General features: G+C 43.4%; 1 protein-coding gene across 2 annotated transcripts in view; it reads left to right on the top strand.

Annotated features, from left to right (window-relative positions):
* Window positions 1–17,279, top strand: part of ITPR2 (inositol 1,4,5-trisphosphate receptor type 2) — a 340,900-nt gene that overhangs the window by 245,580 nt on the left and 78,041 nt on the right. For both annotated transcript variants that reach the window (XM_044993884.1, XM_044993892.1), the window contains exons 39-44: window positions 2,162–2,349; window positions 3,393–3,576; window positions 4,366–4,622; window positions 5,746–5,946; window positions 8,408–8,518; window positions 15,818–15,913. In XM_044993884.1, coding sequence (XP_044849819.1) covers window positions 2,162–2,349; window positions 3,393–3,576; window positions 4,366–4,622; window positions 5,746–5,946; window positions 8,408–8,518; window positions 15,818–15,913 — 1,037 coding nt within the window. The remainder of the gene's footprint in view (window positions 1–2,161; window positions 2,350–3,392; window positions 3,577–4,365; window positions 4,623–5,745; window positions 5,947–8,407; window positions 8,519–15,817; window positions 15,914–17,279) is intronic.

Raw genomic sequence — 17,279 nt, 5'->3', positions numbered from 1 at the left:
GAAAATCTGCAGCCAGTAGCGAGAGCAAAGCACAGAAGTTCTCCACACTGTCCCGGTGTCCCTCAAAACTCATGGAAAGGATTATTGGCTTTACAGACCTTTCACTAACAAAGCAGTTGAGGGGGTCTTCAAGGAGCATGATCTGAAGGTCTGTATGTTGACAGTAGTAATTTAAGCAGGGCATGAGGAGGGGACTGTGCATAGAGCCAGATCGTGATGCACCATAGTGCAGCATATGCTGTGTGCCTGCTTTTGTGGGCTGCATTTCCCGATGCTGATCCAGATGTTCCTATATAAATTTCCAGATGTTGGCCCTATGGAAATATTTACAGTCAATACCCTGTGGACCAAATTCTGCTCTGTCAGACCCTTGTAACTTAAGGAGGCCAATCGGTTGCATGTGCGCAAGAGTAGAATCTGGCACTGTACATTTACATTGTGCATCTGTATGTCTGTACAGTTCATTTGTTAGTGGATATGGTGTTGATTGTGTGTGCATTCTGTTTAGCTACAACATAGATGAGTTCTGAAGTTTATATGGTCCAATGGAGAACATAAAATGTAGCTAGTATTGCTGAGACATCATATGGATAGACACATTCATAATAATGCTATTATATCACTTATATATTAATATTGGTGGTTGCGGAGGGGCAGGGTTTTATTTTTTGTTTTTTTCATAGAATCATAGAATCTCAGGGTTGTAAGGGACCTCAGGAGGTCATCTAGTCCAACCCCCTGCTCAAAGCAGGACCAAACCCAACTAAATCATCCCAGCCAAGGCTTTGTCAAGCCTGACCTTAAAAACCTCTAAGGAAGGAGATTCCACCACCTCCCTAGGTAACCCATTCCAGTTCTTCACCACCCTACTAGTTTTTGTTTTCTGCTTGCTTTTTGAATTATAAACACAAGTCCTATCAGGACTGGAAGACTTGTGGATGACTGGAGTACAGAAATTATGGCATCGTGAGCTAAGCAATGGAGAGGGAAAGGGATTTTCAGCCAGACTGCTTAAAACCTTTTGTTTTGTTTGATTTTATTAAGACCTATTTAATTTAAGTGATTAATTAACACTTTGAACAAAGGTAGCCTTTTGTTCAAGATCAAATACCATTGCCCCTACAGTTAGTGTCAGCGCTCACAATAAAGATCCTTTAAGACCTCCCAAAGGACCTCCAGCAGAATCAGGGAAGACAAAATCTGACATTCCTGAAGGCTTATCTACACTTAAAACGCTGTAGTGAACTGCGCGTTGTAGCACTTCAGTAGAGACACTACCTACATTGACAGGAGGGCTTCTGCCATCAGTATAAGTACTCCCCCTCCATGACCATCAGTAGCTAGGTTGACAGGAGAATTTTCTCACTGAAGTAGTGCTGTCTATACCAAGGGTTAGGTCAGTTTAACAGTGTCGCTCAGGGGTGTGGATTTTTCACACCCCTGAGCGATGTATTTATACCGACCTAATTTCATAGCACAGACCAGGCCTCCTATTTTTAATGCCTTGTTTACACACACATAAGCTGTAACATTTTACTGTAGCAGTATAGTTTAAATGGTACAATCGCCCTAGTGTAGATACAGTTATGTCCATATAGGTGTTTATACCAGTATAATAATACCTAGCTCTTATGTAGCTTCCCCATAAGGGGAGGTGAATAAGCTGTACTTGTGTAAGGCACCTTTATGCCAGTATAATTGTGTCCAAACTCGGGGGGGGGGGGAGGTGTATTTTTTTAAAAACTATTTCCGTCACTAACCAAAACAGTTTTATCACTACAAAATCTGGGTGTAGACTGTGCCTTAGGTTTAAAAAAAAAACCTGTCAAGATAACCTTTCAGCCCATGTTGATAATTCATAAAGAAGCAAAAGAGGACATACAGCTTACCTTTAAAATATTAATAATTCAATAAAAATGCATTTCTGTGAACAAATCACTTAGGCTCCATCTTCTTTGTTGTTGGAATTACTCAGTATTGCTACGGTTTTGATCGTATGTTATTTCATGCTTTTTATTCTGGGGGCCCAGCCCTAAAGTCCTTATTTATGCAAAATTATCATTTAAATCAATGATAAATCAGTTATGAGGTAGTTTATTTTAACATGTATACCACAAATACGAATATGAATGTACAGGATATATGTCTGTTGTATTTGCAGGTGGCTTTTCAGGACAAGATTTAGATAAGTCTGGGATATTGATGTCTGATATTCAGTGCCTTCTGGATAAAGAAGGTGCATCGGAACTAGTCATAGATGTTATCGTAAGCACCAAAAATGACAGAATTTTCTCAGAAGCCATCTTACTTGGTATTGCATTGCTTGAAGGTGGAAATACACAAACACAGGTATTTATTTATTCATTGCATTTGAAATGCACGTAGTATGGAGACAAATGAAAATAATTTTTTCAGTGACCTTTGTGAAAAGTTTCTCTCATGAAATAATGTCTCATTATAATACAAATGCAAATATGCTTTTGCTAATAATGCAGTATCTCAGGCTGTAGACTTGTCAATAGTGGAAAACACTTTTAAACTATCTTTATGTATGCAGTACAGTACTTTTTTAACTTGTTCTTGCCTTATGGCCATATGTTGCTTCATGTTTGTGTTTCTGAATTTAAGAGTTTTGCAGTGGTTTTAAAAAAACATACCATCAGGTCAAAAATAGCAGCAAAATTAAGTTACTTTCTGAAAAAGTTTAAGGACACTTCTCAAAAGCCTCAAAAACAGAAATAATGTAAAAGTGAGTGGTTTCAGAAGACCAGTATTCCATTTTGTAGGTAATATATAGGTAATGCTTTTAGCTTAAGGATTCTAATTTTTGTATTTTTGTCCCGCAAGAATGATGCATCTTAGGGAGCTGATTCATTCGGCTTCCCATTGAAAAATAGTGTCCCTCTGAAAAAGTCTGTAGATTTGAGTTTGAGAAGTAGCATCTGACAAAGAAAATTTGAAGAACTTGTGTAGTTTAAGCTATAGTGAGACATAGACATATTTATTATTGTTTTGTTATTAAATGGGAATAAGTCACTAGAACTGTTAGAAAAATGGGAAATTTCACAAAATAATTTCACTTTCTTTCTCTTTTCAAAATTTAATATTTTGAAATGTGAAAAATTGCAACCTACTCAACACGTGGTCAAAATAGCATTGAAATTTCCCCCAGTTTTTCCAAAATTTCAAAATGTCATTGAAGTTTCAAAATTTGAAACATTTTGACCTGCTCTATATATTAATTCCTAAAAGAATTAGGTTCTCAGTACCCAATATTTGTTTTTGGTTAGTGTAGCTAATGTAATGATAATCTAGAAATTAATAGTTTTGCCAAAACAGTGTATTTTTCCTTGTTTAAAATACTGACATCTACAGGATACCTTTTCTTGCAGTATTCCACTTACCAGCAATTGAACGAACAAAAGAAGTCAGAAAAATTCTTTAAAGTTCTGCATGACCGCATGAAAATTGCTCAGCAGGAAATACGATCAACAGTGACAGTCAACACTATTGATTTGGGTAGCAAGAAGAAGGATGATGATAGTGACCTAACCATTTCTGCTCCAAAAAAGAGAGGTAAAGGGGGTTTTCTCTAAAATAGAGGCAAAAGAATTGCTTTAAAAGGTAATAATTGGAGATATACCAATCTCCTAGAACTGGAAGGGACCTTGAAAGGTCATTGAGTCCAGCCCCCTGCCTTCACTAGCAGGACCAATTTTTGCCCCAGATCCCTAAGTGGCCTCCTCAAGGATTGAACTCTCAACCCTGGGTTTAGCAGGCCAATGCTCAAACCACTGAGCTATCCCTCCCCCCATATGTATATGAACAGCATGTTTAGCATCACTGATACCAGACCTGCTCTTCAGAGCAACTACAGCAGACTCTCGGCTGCTGAAATAAAAGTAGCTGTTTGAAAATTGTCTCTAAATTATGGGCTAGAGCCTCAGCTGGTTCTATCAGAACAGCTCTATTGACGTCAGTGGCGCTATGCCGATTTACACAGACGAAGGATTTGGCCCTGTATTGTTATATAAACAGAAATAAAGCTGAACCGAATAGGGCTGTTCGTGAAAGACTTATTCCAGCATCAGAACTGAATTCCCAGTCTGTGGTTCATCCATTGTTCTCATCGTCATTGTATGTGGCAGAAAGACAGTGGTTTTTTGTTTTAATTTTCTATTTCAATGTTTGAGGTTTATTTGGAAAACGTTATTCTTTTGTGAACGTTGCTCTGATATTTTTTTATATTTTGCCCAGAGGTCTTTAGGGATTGAGTGCAAAAAAACCCCCAAAAACTACTGTTGTTTGTTTGTTTGTTAATGAATCAAGCCGGGGGAAAACAGGAATGATTGTCTTCATTTACAGTAAGGGATTCAACACTGCACCTGAAACAAGGTATGAAGGGGCAGTTAACAGAAGCGTCTTCTGCGACATCCAAAGCTTACTCTGTGTATAGAAGAGAAATGGACCCAGAAATAGATCTCATGGGCTCAGGAACAGATGCTACAAACACAGAAGAAAAGTCCACAGAGGAAGCAACAATGAGCCCTGCTATCGCAATCATGCAGCCGATACTGAGATTTCTTCAGTTGCTGTGTGAGAACCATAACCGAGAGCTCCAGGTATGGTTCTGTAGAATATGTGGAAAGATTGTGCATTTGACTTTAATTTTTTGTATTTCCTGAATGTTGAGTACTTAAATTTACCATTTTTTGTTGTGAAATCTTCACCTGTTCGCAAGGTTTCAAGGCTGATTCCTCAGTCTGGCACTCCGAGTGCAGTAGGTGGGGGCCCGCAAGGAATCTAAAAATTAATACTGGCCACTCCAGGCTTGTATTAAACTCCCAAGGTTACGGCTTTTCTCCGACCTTGGATGGGTAGATGCTGCCACCACCCAAGTGCAAAAACCCCTTTGAAAACCCAGGGAGGCGCACTTGGAAGTTCCTTCCTGTGGGGTAGCCTCAAGCCCCTTCACACACACACCCTTGGGGAAGAGCTAAGAAAGCAAACAAAGGAAATCAGCTGTTGCCACTAGCTAATTAAACAACATGTGCACAAACCTCTTAGGACACAAAAACCCAATCTTGTTCTTAAAAAAGGTAAATTTTATTAAAACCAAAAAGAAAAAACATCTGGAAACTAGATTTTAAAAAAACCCACTTACAGAAACTAAGCATCAAGAGTAGTCTTCTTGAGGTCCAGCTTAAAGGTTACGAGCAAAACAAAAGTATTTGGGGTTAGCACAGAGGAGTCCACAAGCCATAAAAAAATAAAAAGAAATAAACCTAATTGTGTCTTCCTAGGCATTTCCTGATCTACTTACATATCTGGGGGTTTCAAATGAGTAGTTTCTAGGTATGATTTGATGATTTTTCATAGCTGGCCAAAACTCTTGCAGCATAACTGTAGCCCTGTCTTTCTGCGTCTCCCCAAGAACCACAACAGACAAAGGAGAAGCTTTTTCCCAATTTTAAAAAGTTCTAGACTTTCCATTAGCTCTTTTGGTCAGGTGTCCACTCCCTTCCTTTTACCTATGCAGGGAGACTTTTTAACCCTTTACAGGTAAAGCAAGTAGAGAACAGCTACTAAGAGGGATTTTATACTTAACTGGCTGGCTGGGTCCATAAAAGGGAGCTACTCTCTCCTCCACTCCCTCCCCCATTTATCACACAAGGAAAGTGGAGAATTACCATTAAAATGTAAAGCTATTCCGGTGTGGTGCCTGATCTCTTATTTTCTTTTCAGACCTTCTTAAGAAATCAGAACAACAAAACAAATTACAATCTAGTGTGTGAGACTCTCCAGTTCTTGGACTGCATTTGTGGAAGCACGACAGGCGGCCTGGGCCTCTTGGGGCTATACATCAATGAGAAGAATGTAGTTCTGGTGAACCAAACCCTCGAGAGCTTGACTGAATACTGTCAAGGCCCCTGTCATGAAAATCAGGTAGCTAGAATAAACGTTTTTCGGCAAGGAAGAATTTACCTGCGTGTCCATGGGTATTACATAACCCTTTCCTATTCTTAATAATTCAGGACCTGATTCAAATGATATGGCTGGCTGTAGCATACTTGAAGACCTCACAAGGTTTAATATGCCTTTGAAAACGCACTGTTATCAGAGCTTGGACTCGTTTTGTCTAATCAGGTCTTCTCTGTAGTACAGTCTCTCAGATATAGGTGGGGTGAAATCCTGGCCAAATTGAAGTCAATGGGAGTTTTGCCATTGGCATATTAGGGCCAGGATTTAACCCTCCCCCCAGTTTGAGAGTCCTTTCAGGTTTTTAACTGTAATCGTGGCAGCACATGGCAAACTCAGTAGTAACCAAATAAGCAGTAAAACCTATATCTCACTCACTTCTTAGCTTTTATCTGTGGTTGTCTCTCCAAGTTTCTAGAATATGACAACTGTAATTCATATATTTCCCAAGAATTTAGCGCAGCATCCTACTGTACTTGCAAGACCAGCATCTTCAAGACTGGGTAGTGGTGATGCAATTCTTTAGTCAGATGTCAGGGATTTTCCAAAAAAAACCCCCACACTCGAATAGGCAGGTGTGAGGTGTATGCTGCCATGCTTTTCTGTACTCAGCAGTTACTTTAAGGTGTGTTCAGTGTTTGCTGGCACAGATTTAGGGACCTAAGCTTGTTTGACTTTAAACACACGAATGGTCCCGTTGAGGACTTATCGTTAAGTATGTGCTTAAGTGCTTTGCTGGATGGAGTCTATAAAGTTATATACCTGAGTCTTCTGGAGGGTGTATTTTCCGTGCCAATAGGCAGGTTAGAAAGAAAAAGTAAATGGTTTTACATCACTCTACTTGGCCTGGGTAAACAAAAGAAAAGATGTAACAGCAGATGTAATTTCACAACTTCTGTTATGGATTAACAATGGAGAAACTTGCAGTGGACAGAATTACAAAATAAAAACCTATTCCTTAATGCTAAAATGGTTAGCTGTTGGATCATAACAGTTAAATATTAGTGTTACTTCCTAGTATATATCTTGGTTAACTACAAAGTGTTTTTGTCTGCAATACTGACAATCAAGCAGCCTTAATTCATACTTCAAAAAAAGCTAAAGTGCACTGAAAGTTAAATAATCATATTTGCTTAAAAACTCATGGGTCAAACTATTTGAAAATACAGCGATAATTAGAGCACCGTAAAGGGAAAGAAAAATGTGTTTTCAAGTTAACTTTTTATCTAGCTTCACAGCGAACACTGGTAATGGGAAAATATGATTGATTGTTTAGACTTCATTACCTAGACCTGCTGTGAAGTAACTAAGGAATGAAGTTAGGCTCTTTTACATCAACTGACGATATGATCTTGTGTATTTCAGAGGCAGATACTCAATGCTGTCTTTTCCATCTCATTTTTCTCTTTTTATTTTTAAGCCTTTTCTTCTCTAGTGTTATGTAATGTTGTTTAAAAAGAAAATCCAAGAGCTTTTTTAGCCTGATGTTTGTTATAGCTGAAAAGGGCCAGAACTCAAGTTGTGAAAATATTCAGAATTACCGTTGGCCACAGTTGCAAATTTCAGACTCTGTATTTAAAAAAAAAAGAAAAAAAAAAGCACCCCCCCAGAGTGTGAGTGTGTGTATGTATATCTATATCTAGATATATACACAGAGAGAGAGAGCGAGCATCTGTGCACACAAATCATATAGTCAAATAGACTACGTCTACACTACTGGTGGTAGCATGTAGTGTGTGTGTAGCTTACCCGCTGCAGAGAAATGAAGGCTGTGTCCACACCTCAATGTGTACCTGTAACTACACAGGTCAGAGAGAGGCTCTGGTAGAGGGGAGGCAGTGGGGAAAGGCTTCACTAGCTCCCCCACCATTCAGAGTCTCTCCCTGATGCTGGAATGTTTCACCGTGGAGGGGGAAGAGCTCTAGCAGCAGAGAATTGGCAGACCTCTCCCTGTGGCCAGAGTCCTTTCCTGAGGCGAGGAAGGGTTCTGGAACGGGGGAGGCAGCAGGGAAAGGTTTTTTTCCCCGCTGCCTCCCTTTCCCCACAGAGGGGAAATACTCCAGCAGCAGGGAGCTGGTAGAGTTTTTCCCCCTTGCTTCTCTCCTGCCAGAGACTTATCCTACTGGGGGACGTTGTTCCCTGTGGAGGAAAGAGACTCCAATAGTGGGGAATCAGTGGGACACTGCAGTGCTAAAAATAGCAGCGGGAGGTAGCAGGGACGGGTGGTGACATGTTGGTTCTACACAACAGAGAGCTCCTGCTCCATGGGGGTGATCCTCCCACCTATGGCCAGCTACTGTTGCTTTAGGGGCACTTTGCACTGGCCGTCAGGTACAATGCTGCCACAGAGCAGCCTAGGATCTGGGCCCTTCTTTTGAAAATATGCTCATATGTGTGCATCTCTCTCTTTTCTTTTCATTTTAAAAAGAGCTGCATTGCTACCCATGAGTCTAATGGAATTGATATTATAATTGCACTGATCCTGAATGACATAAACCCTCTTGGCAAATATTGCATGGACCTGGTGCTTCAGCTAAAGGTATGGAAAATATTTTTATTTATCTATTCAGATTCAAGTAATAATAATAATAAATGCCTATGCAAGAGTGCTAGGCACCCTGACGCTTACTTAGTCTCATGACAGCATAATATACCTGGTGGCATTAGTATACAAATTAACTCGATTTAGCTCAACTCAGCCAGTGACTCAGGGTATGTCTACAGTACAAAATTATTTCGAAATTATTCTATTTGAATTTTCGGAAGCAATTTTATACATTCGCTCTTGTGTGTCCCCACTAAAGCGTGTGAATTTGGCGGAGTGCGTCCACAGTACTGACGCTAGCATCGAATGTCGGAGCGGTGCACCGTGGGTATCTATCCCACAGTTCCCGCAGTCCCCACCACCCATTGGAATTCTGGGTTAAGTTCCCAGTGCATAATGGGGCAAAACATTCTCACAGGTGTTTATTGGTGTGTGTCGTCAGTCGCTTCTCCCTCTGTGAAAGCTACGGCAGGCAATCGTTTCATACCTTTTTGGCATGCAGATGCCATGCTGCTTTCAGCAGATGGTGCAGTACGGTGCACCGCTTCTCTCCTGGTATTATGAATCCACCTCGCATTTCCTCTTGTCTTTCTACGTAATCTCTATAAGTATCGACTCTTTCTCTTCCTCATCAACCGCTTCCGGTGCCAACTCTGCTCAGCCATCATGAACCAAGCAGTACAGCTTCTGCCGCCAACTCTGCTCTCCTGCTCTTGCTGCACTACCGAGCTTCTCCATGTTGTCTGTCCTGGGCTCCAGCCTCCGTGAAAGCTACAGAAGACAACCATTTCCTGCCTTTTTTCAGCTATTGTGAACCGAACAGCACCTCTTCCGCTGCCACTCTGCTCTCCTACGTTTCACGTCCTTTTTCCAGGATTACCTGTGCAGGCGCCATAGGGTGGCAAGCAAACTGATGTTGTGAGCATTGTACACACCTCGCGCATTATCCAGCAGTATGTGCAGTACCTGCAAAACCGGGGGAGGAAGCAACAACGATTACTATACTGATGAGGACATAGACACAGATGTTCCTAGAAGCACGGCATGTGATGACTGGGAGATCATGGTGGCGTTGGGCCAGGTTCATGCCAGGGAACGCCGAATCTGGGCCCGGGAAACAAGCACAGACTGGTGGGAATGCATAGTGTTGCAGGTCTGGGATGATTCCCAGTGGCTGCGAAACTTCCGTATGCGTAGGGCCACTTTCATGGAACTTTGTGACTTGCTGTCTCTGCCCTGAAGTGCAAAGACACCAAAATGAGAGCAGTCTTCACAGTTGAGAAGCGAGTGGCCATAGCACTGTGGAAGCTTGCAATGCCAGACAGCTACCGGTCAGTCAGGCATCAATTTGGAGTGGGCAAATCTACTGTAGGGGCTGCTGTGCTGCAAGTAGCCAATGCAATCATTGACCAGCTGCTATCAAGGGTAGTGACTTCGGGAAATGTGCAGACCATTGTGGATGGCTTTAATGCGCTGGGGTTCCCTAACTGCAGCAGGGTGATAGTCAGAACCCATATCCCTATCTTGGCCCCAGAACACCGGGGTGGCCAGTACGTAAACCGCAATGGGTACTTTTCCATGGTGCTACAAGCACTGGTGGATCACAAGGGACATTTCACCGACATCAACGTGGGATGGCTGGGAAAGGTGCATGACTCTCACATCTTCAGGAACTCTGGTCTGTTTGAACAGCTGCAGGAAGGGATTTACTTTCCAGACCAGAAAATTACGTTGGGGATATTGAAATGCCTATAGTTATCCTCGGGGACCCAGCCAGACCCTTAATGTCATGGCTCATGAAGCCGTACACAGGCACCCCGGACAGTAGTAAGGAGCAGTTCAACTATAGGCTGAGCAAGTGCAGAATGGTGGTAGAATGTGCTTTTGGATGTTTGAAAGCGCGCTGGCGCAGTTTACTGACTTGGTTAGATCTCAGCACAACCAATATTCCAATTGTAATTGCTGCTGCTTGTGTGCTCCACAGTATCTGTGAGAGTAAGGGGGAGATGTTTATGGTGGGGTGGAGGTTGAGGCAACTCACCTGGCAGCCAATTTTGCACAGCCAGACACCAGGGCGATTAGAAGAGTGCAGCAGGGCATGCTGCGTATCAGAGAAGCTTTGAAAGCCAGTTTCGTGACTGGCCAGGTATGGTGTGACAGTTGTTTGTTTCTCTTTATTATTTGATGCACAACACATTGAGAGAAATCAGAAGGTAGACTGGGGGCAGGGGGTATTGGGTTAGGGGGGTGGAGGAGGATGGAAGGACAAGTCCAGAAACCAAATCAAAATTTTGGATATGCCAGCTTTCTGTTGCTTGTGCAATCCTCTGGGGCAGTTATAAAGGGGCTGCAGCAGAAGTCTGTGATCTTGGTGCCTTTCCCACATTAGATCCACCAGCATGTCAGTTTGCTCCCCTGTGAGCTTGACCATAGCATCCTGCCTGCTCTCATCGCGCGCCTCCCTCCTCTCTTCGTGTTCATATATCGCTTTACAGGACTCCACAATTGTTTGCCTCCATGCATTCAGCTGGGCCCTATCAGTGCGGGAGGACTGCATGAGCTCGGTGAACAGGTCATCCAGAGTTCATTTTTTCCGCCTTCTAATCTGGACCAGCCTCTGGGACAGAGTAGATAAGGCCACACTGAAACATTTGCACCCGCAGGAGGAGAAAAAAGGAGGGCTGTATTTTAAAAGATACATTTTAGAAAGCAAAGGGGACACACTTTCTCAGTGAAACAGGCCATTCATAGTACACAGCACATGTTCTTTCTGTGCAAGGTCGCATTTTGCCTCTTATACTGAAGTGCCTGCCACTTTGGTGTGAGTAAGCCAACACACGCGGCTGGGCAACAGAATTCAGCTTGCAGGCAGCCATGGTAAGCCCTAGGGGCACACAGGGTTCTGCTTCTTCCGCATTCATTTCAATGCTTTCAAACTGCTGGGCGCACTTTCTCATAGCAAGCAATGCCTGGTGGGTTTGCCATATAAAAGGAGGGCCTGCGGGCTCTCTGGGCTGATAGCTTCACACAACACCCCCTCCCCCGCCCCCCTGCACCCACTGCGTGGCTCCAATGCAGCTCTGAGCAGGGATGAGCCCTTTAACTAAACACGAACAGCCCAGCGCGGCTGGGTTTCCCCCGATCCCCCACCGCGTGGCTCCGATCAGGCTCTCACTCACCAGAAGTGCCTTCTGCAGCGTCGTGGTTCGGGAGCCCGCCTTGAGAGTGGGGGGAGGCTATTGGCTCCAGCTTTAAGAATAGTTCCTGACTAGGGGGGAAAACTGATTCCCCACTTGCCACCTGTGCACTGTCCTCTTCCTCCTCCTCCTCCTCCTCTTCGTCCTCCAATATCCTCCTCGCTCCGTGCAACTCCCCCCTTGCAAGTGTCCATGGACAGTGGTGGGGTAGTGGTGGCGTCACCCCCCATAATTGCATGCAGCTCACGGTAGAAGCGGCATGTATGGGGCTGTGACCCAGAGTGCCTGTTCACCTCCCTGGCTTTTTGGTACGCTTGCCTGAGCTCCTTGATTTTTGTACGACACCGCTCTGTGTCCCTGGAGTAGCCTCTTTCCGTCATGGCCCTGGAGACTTCAGCATATGTATTTGCATTCCTTTTTTTGGAATGTAGTTCTTCCGTAACAGAGTCATCTCCCCAGCATGCAATGAGATCCAGTACCTCCCGTTCAGACCATGCTGGAGCTCGTTTGCGAATCCAGGACTGTGTGGTCTCTTGTGATGGTGGACTGTGCTGATGGTGACCAAACAGGAAATGAAATTCAAAAGTTCCTGGGGCCTTTACTGCCTACCTGGCTAGTGCATTGGAGTTGAGAGTGTTGTCCAGAGCGGTCACAAAGGAGCATTCTGGGATAGCTCCCAGAGGCCAGTAACTTCGAATTGCGTCCACAGTACCTGTAACCCAGAACTGCGATCTCAATTTTAGCACTACTCCACTTGCCAAGGTGAGGTACAGAAATCAGATTAAAGAGCCCTTTAAATTGAAAAAACCAGTTTGGTCATGTGGACGGAATCCGTTTTATTTTGAATTAACTCGGCTAATTCCGAAATAACCGCGTACTGTAGACCAGGCCTCAGACACAGAGAAGTTCCTTTCTACCCACCATCATATCCAGGAACTTACCTTCAACTTCCTCCAAAAACCTGATCAAATAGATACTGTATCTCTAGTATGAAGATTCTGTGTTCTGGATCTAAAATCTGGTGGTGCAGCTTCTCAAATAATGTTACACGTCAGGTATTGCTACATATGAACAGAGCTGGTCGAAATCTTTTCGTCAGACATTACAAAATGCCAGGAACAAGGTTGCCTGTGAACCCTTAATTGGGCCCCCTTGGACATCTGCATTATGATACAGTCTTTAATTATATGATCACCTACTATTTTTCTCATAGGGCCCTTCATTGCACAGAATGGATAATGTTCACTTAATGAGCAGCTATTCAGTCTTCTAATTTCTCCTCGTTATTCAATGCCACACTAATTTGGGGTTCCCAATTTAAGACACCTCAGACCTGATTTTTCAGTGTTCGTAGCATTGTAAAGCACTTTATATGTTCTGTAAATCAGTCCTCAGGGGCTCAAGTTGGCCACCCAGAAAATGGGCACACAGTGACCGACACTGAAAAGTTTGGTATAAGTGACTTACCCAGCATCTTGCAGGAGCTCTGTGGTAGAGGAAGGGATAGAATCCAGTTCACCAGTGCAGTATTCAACTGCCTTAACCATGCGACCATCCTTTCTCTTCCTGCAGTCTCCCGCCTCATTCACTGCACAAGTTCCAACTTCTGGAACAAGTGCAACAGGGGTCCAATGGACAAGTCTCCTTCCCTACACCACCCTGATTCTTCCCCAGTGCAGGTCCATTCTGTGCACTGAATGAGGCAGAAGTCCTGTGGAAAAAATATTTATTTACATAATATCTCATCATGCTTGATTCCTCCTGCCCCATCCCCTCCAACCTGTCTCTGTCATCTTGTCCCCGGCCCATTCTTCTCATATACCCAGTTCCAGTTTCCACTCCTCCGGCTCACATCTCAGTCCCAGTCTCCTTGCCCAGCCAGTTCTAGTCTTACTCTCAAGACATCCCATCCCAGCACCTTATCTTCTTCCCACCATATAGTAATAATTGGAGATATACCAATCTCCTAGAACTGGAAGGGACCTTGAAAGGTCATTGAGTCCAGCCCCCTGCCTTCACTAGCAGGACCAATTTTTGCCCCAGATCCCTAAGTGGCCTTTTCAAGGATTGAACTCACAACCCTGGGTTTAGCAGGCCAGTGCTCAAACCACTGAGCTATCCCTCCCCCCCAGACTTGTGCCCAGTCTCCTTGCCCAGTCAATCTCTGCCCCCCGCCCCCACCCATGACTCTGTCCTTTCTGTCTCTCCCACACTCACACTTTCCCTGTCCCCATGGATTCAGTTCCTCTCTCCCTCCCCAGGCATCTCATCCAATCTCAACCTGCCCTCACACCTTCTTTGGTTCCTTGTCCCTGGCTCTTTGTCGCACTGCCTTTGTGCAACTAGTGCCAGTTCTTCCCTTGTGCCCTGGTTTCTCATCAGATCTGTCTCCCTTCCTCCCCACCTCCTTCCTTCCACCCCACTGGTTCCCAATTTCAGCATCGTTGCTTAGCCAGGCACAGTCTCTTTCCCTAGCATCTCATCCAAGGTTACCCCCTCCAGTCTGTGGCTCCATGCCCAGCCAGTCCTACTCTGCCCACCCTCCTCTCATCCCAGTTTCCACTCCACCCAGGTCCAGGGTTTTTTTCCGGGTCTATGGTGGGGGGCTTGAGAGAACAGGAGTTCCAGTGACTGACTTCAGCACAGTCTTCAGCAGCTCAGAAAGACAACTGTAGAGAAAGTCCTGCACAGCCCTGAGCTGGAACATGCTTCAGCATGGACAGAATCTTTTGAAGATTTTAGTTGTAAAGGTCTAGCAAGTCTCTACCGAGCATGTGCAAACATATGCCTTTGAAAAAAATCATAAACTTGGTGAAATGTAGGTGGATTTACATGTGGAAAACAAAAGGCCTGATTCTGCCACAAAGGCCACCCCATGCCAAATTTCAAGTCCCTACTCCAAAGCATGAGGGTTATAGAACTGCTCAAAATAAGTCACCAGAACTTTTTAACATGGGCAAAACAACGTATTTTCCCCTTTTGCCTCATTCTTGAAAAAGACTGAACTTTTTTGGCTGAAATTTTCCAAAATAATTCAGCCTGAGGCAGGCACCCGGCATGTCAAATTTCATCCCAAACAGTTAGGCAAATTCATAAGTAACTGAGAACAGGGTCTTTTAATGGGAAGTATTGGGCATTTCCATCCTTGCTTTTAGTAAGGGACCCCATTCTGCCTTAACATTTTCATTCAGGGGACCTCCTGGGGTTAGCATAGTATCTCAGAACTTCACAAACACATTTAGCCTCACAACACTCTTGCAAGGTGTAGACGTATTATTATCCTCAATTTATAGATGGGGATCTGAGGTGCAGAGAGTTTGTGACTTGCCTAAGATCACACAGGAAGTTTGTGGCAGAGCTGGGAATTGAACCAAGATCTGCTGAGTCCCAGTATAGTGCTTGAACCATGACACCAACCTTCCTCCCCTGTGGGCTGAAATTGATTTTAATTGGAGCAAGATCGGGTCCCAGACACTCAGACGCTATGGAGCTACTACTGTTTGAGGACATGCTATTTTATCCCCGGGAAAGAACTGAGTGAAAAGCCGATAGTTAACACTCCCGCCAGGAGTCCAGGAATATGCTCAGTACTTGGTATTCAGATTAAATTTGAAGTTTATGAAATGCATGAAATCTGTTGATTTTATAGCCTTTTGGGTAATTAATTATGCTTTAAAAAACAAAAAGGGAAGGAAACATGCGGCATAGGCAAAACCTTTTGTTTGGTACACTTTGTAATTACCTCTGCTCTCAATTGTTTAACAAAATGAGAAAACCTGTGAGCTGGGCAATAAGAACAGGAAATGGGATCTCATTTATTGTGCACAGTGCAGAATAAAGCTTTGTATTTAAAAGTCAGATATTTTTCAATATTTAAAATACCCCTTCCAATATATTCTATACTGTAGTTAGCTGCCCTCTGACTTTAATGTCAATGTGCTGTAAAGCTATTTACTGTGTTAATAACATAAAAGATGCAAGCCGTTTAAAATCGTATCCACTAAAAAAAAGTGGTCCTAGTAATCTCAATTAAAATGAATGCAAGGATCCATGAAATAGATTTTACATTTACACTAACTTGGTTTTGTATCTCTAGAACAATGCCTCTAAGCTTCTGCTGGCTATTATGGAAAGCAGGCATGACAGTGAGAATGCAGAAAGAATCCTTTTTAATATGAGACCAAGGGAACTGGTAAGAAAACTTCTGAATATTCATAAATCTTTTGGCTATATCTCACCCCCAATAAATCCTATCATCAAAATATTTTGTAAAGGATCTGTGTCTAAACTGAATAGCAATAGCTGCATATAGGGATACAGCATATCAAGATGGTACTAATTCTCCAAAGGTATTTTTGAAGGATCAAGCATGCATGATTTCATTCTTTATGACTTCATTATTTTTATCCATTCCAAGCACTTTTCCGTAATTGTTTCCTAACTAAATTATCATACTCCAGTAAACTGTCTTCAAGTACATTTTGTCAGTAGCTGGGAAATTAAGCTTGTACCATTTGTGATACCACACTAAGGCTATGGCTACATTAGCGCTTCAAAGCGCTGCCGCGGCAGCGCTCCCGCGGCAGCGCTTTGAAGCGCTAAGTGTAGTCAAAGCGCCAGCGCTGGGAGAAAGCTCTCCCAGCGCTGTCCATACTCCACCTCCCTGTGGGGAATAACGGACAGCGCTGGGAGCGCGGCTCCCAGCGCTGGGGCTTTGACTACACTGGCGCTTTGTAGCGCCGCAATTTGCAGCGCTGCAGAGGGTGTTTTTTCACACCCTGCTGCAGCGCTGCAAATTTGCAAGTGTAGCCATACCCTAAGAAGGAAAAAATGCACCTCACAGGCAAAACAAAGTTAAAACCACATTTTTTTACTTTATCTTTGAATAGGGATAATATTTGTAATTGTCCCCCATGAATTTCTGTCATGGTGGAAAAACTGGGGGAGTGGCCAGTTCCGTCCAATATGAACAATTTGGTGACTGGAAAAACCATGATCCCATCCCGCAATACGATCTGTGTGGATTTACCCTTCTGCCTATGCAAAGCACTTTGAGTGAGTCAGGCTCCACCCCATCCCCACTTCCTCTCCCCCAGATCTCATTGAAGGATCAGGGCCTATGTGAGGTACAAAGACATTATATTTTCTGTAAACTCTCTGGAAGACCTTAATATCCCTGACCCTCCCAACATCCTGTCCCTGATTCCAACCTTCCTTTCCTCTTTGACCACTCTTTTATACACAGCTTGCTGGTGAGCAAATGAGATACAGTATATTGCTGCATGCTTCCAGCCAGGAATAGGTTGCAAGTGTCCTGCATTATAAGTCCCAACAGCAAGGCACTGCCTGCAGCATCTGATCTTTAGGCACTGCCTGCAGTGTCCGCAATCTTTCTTTAAACATATGTTTCAAAAAGCACTCTTTCTGGGGGCCCAGGATTTGTGTTGATTTCTCACAGAAGTTTTGTTAGTGAAAAATGTTGCCATTTTGAACTTCACAAAATTTAGTAGAAATTAGTGGGTTTTTTCCAAAGAATTTGCTAAAACAGATTAGATCAG

This window comes from Mauremys mutica, chromosome 1 (genome assembly GCF_020497125.1).
Source record: "Mauremys mutica isolate MM-2020 ecotype Southern chromosome 1, ASM2049712v1, whole genome shotgun sequence".
NCBI lineage: Eukaryota > Metazoa > Chordata > Testudines > Geoemydidae > Mauremys > Mauremys mutica.
This window is presented reverse-complemented; position numbering and strand designations above follow the sequence as displayed.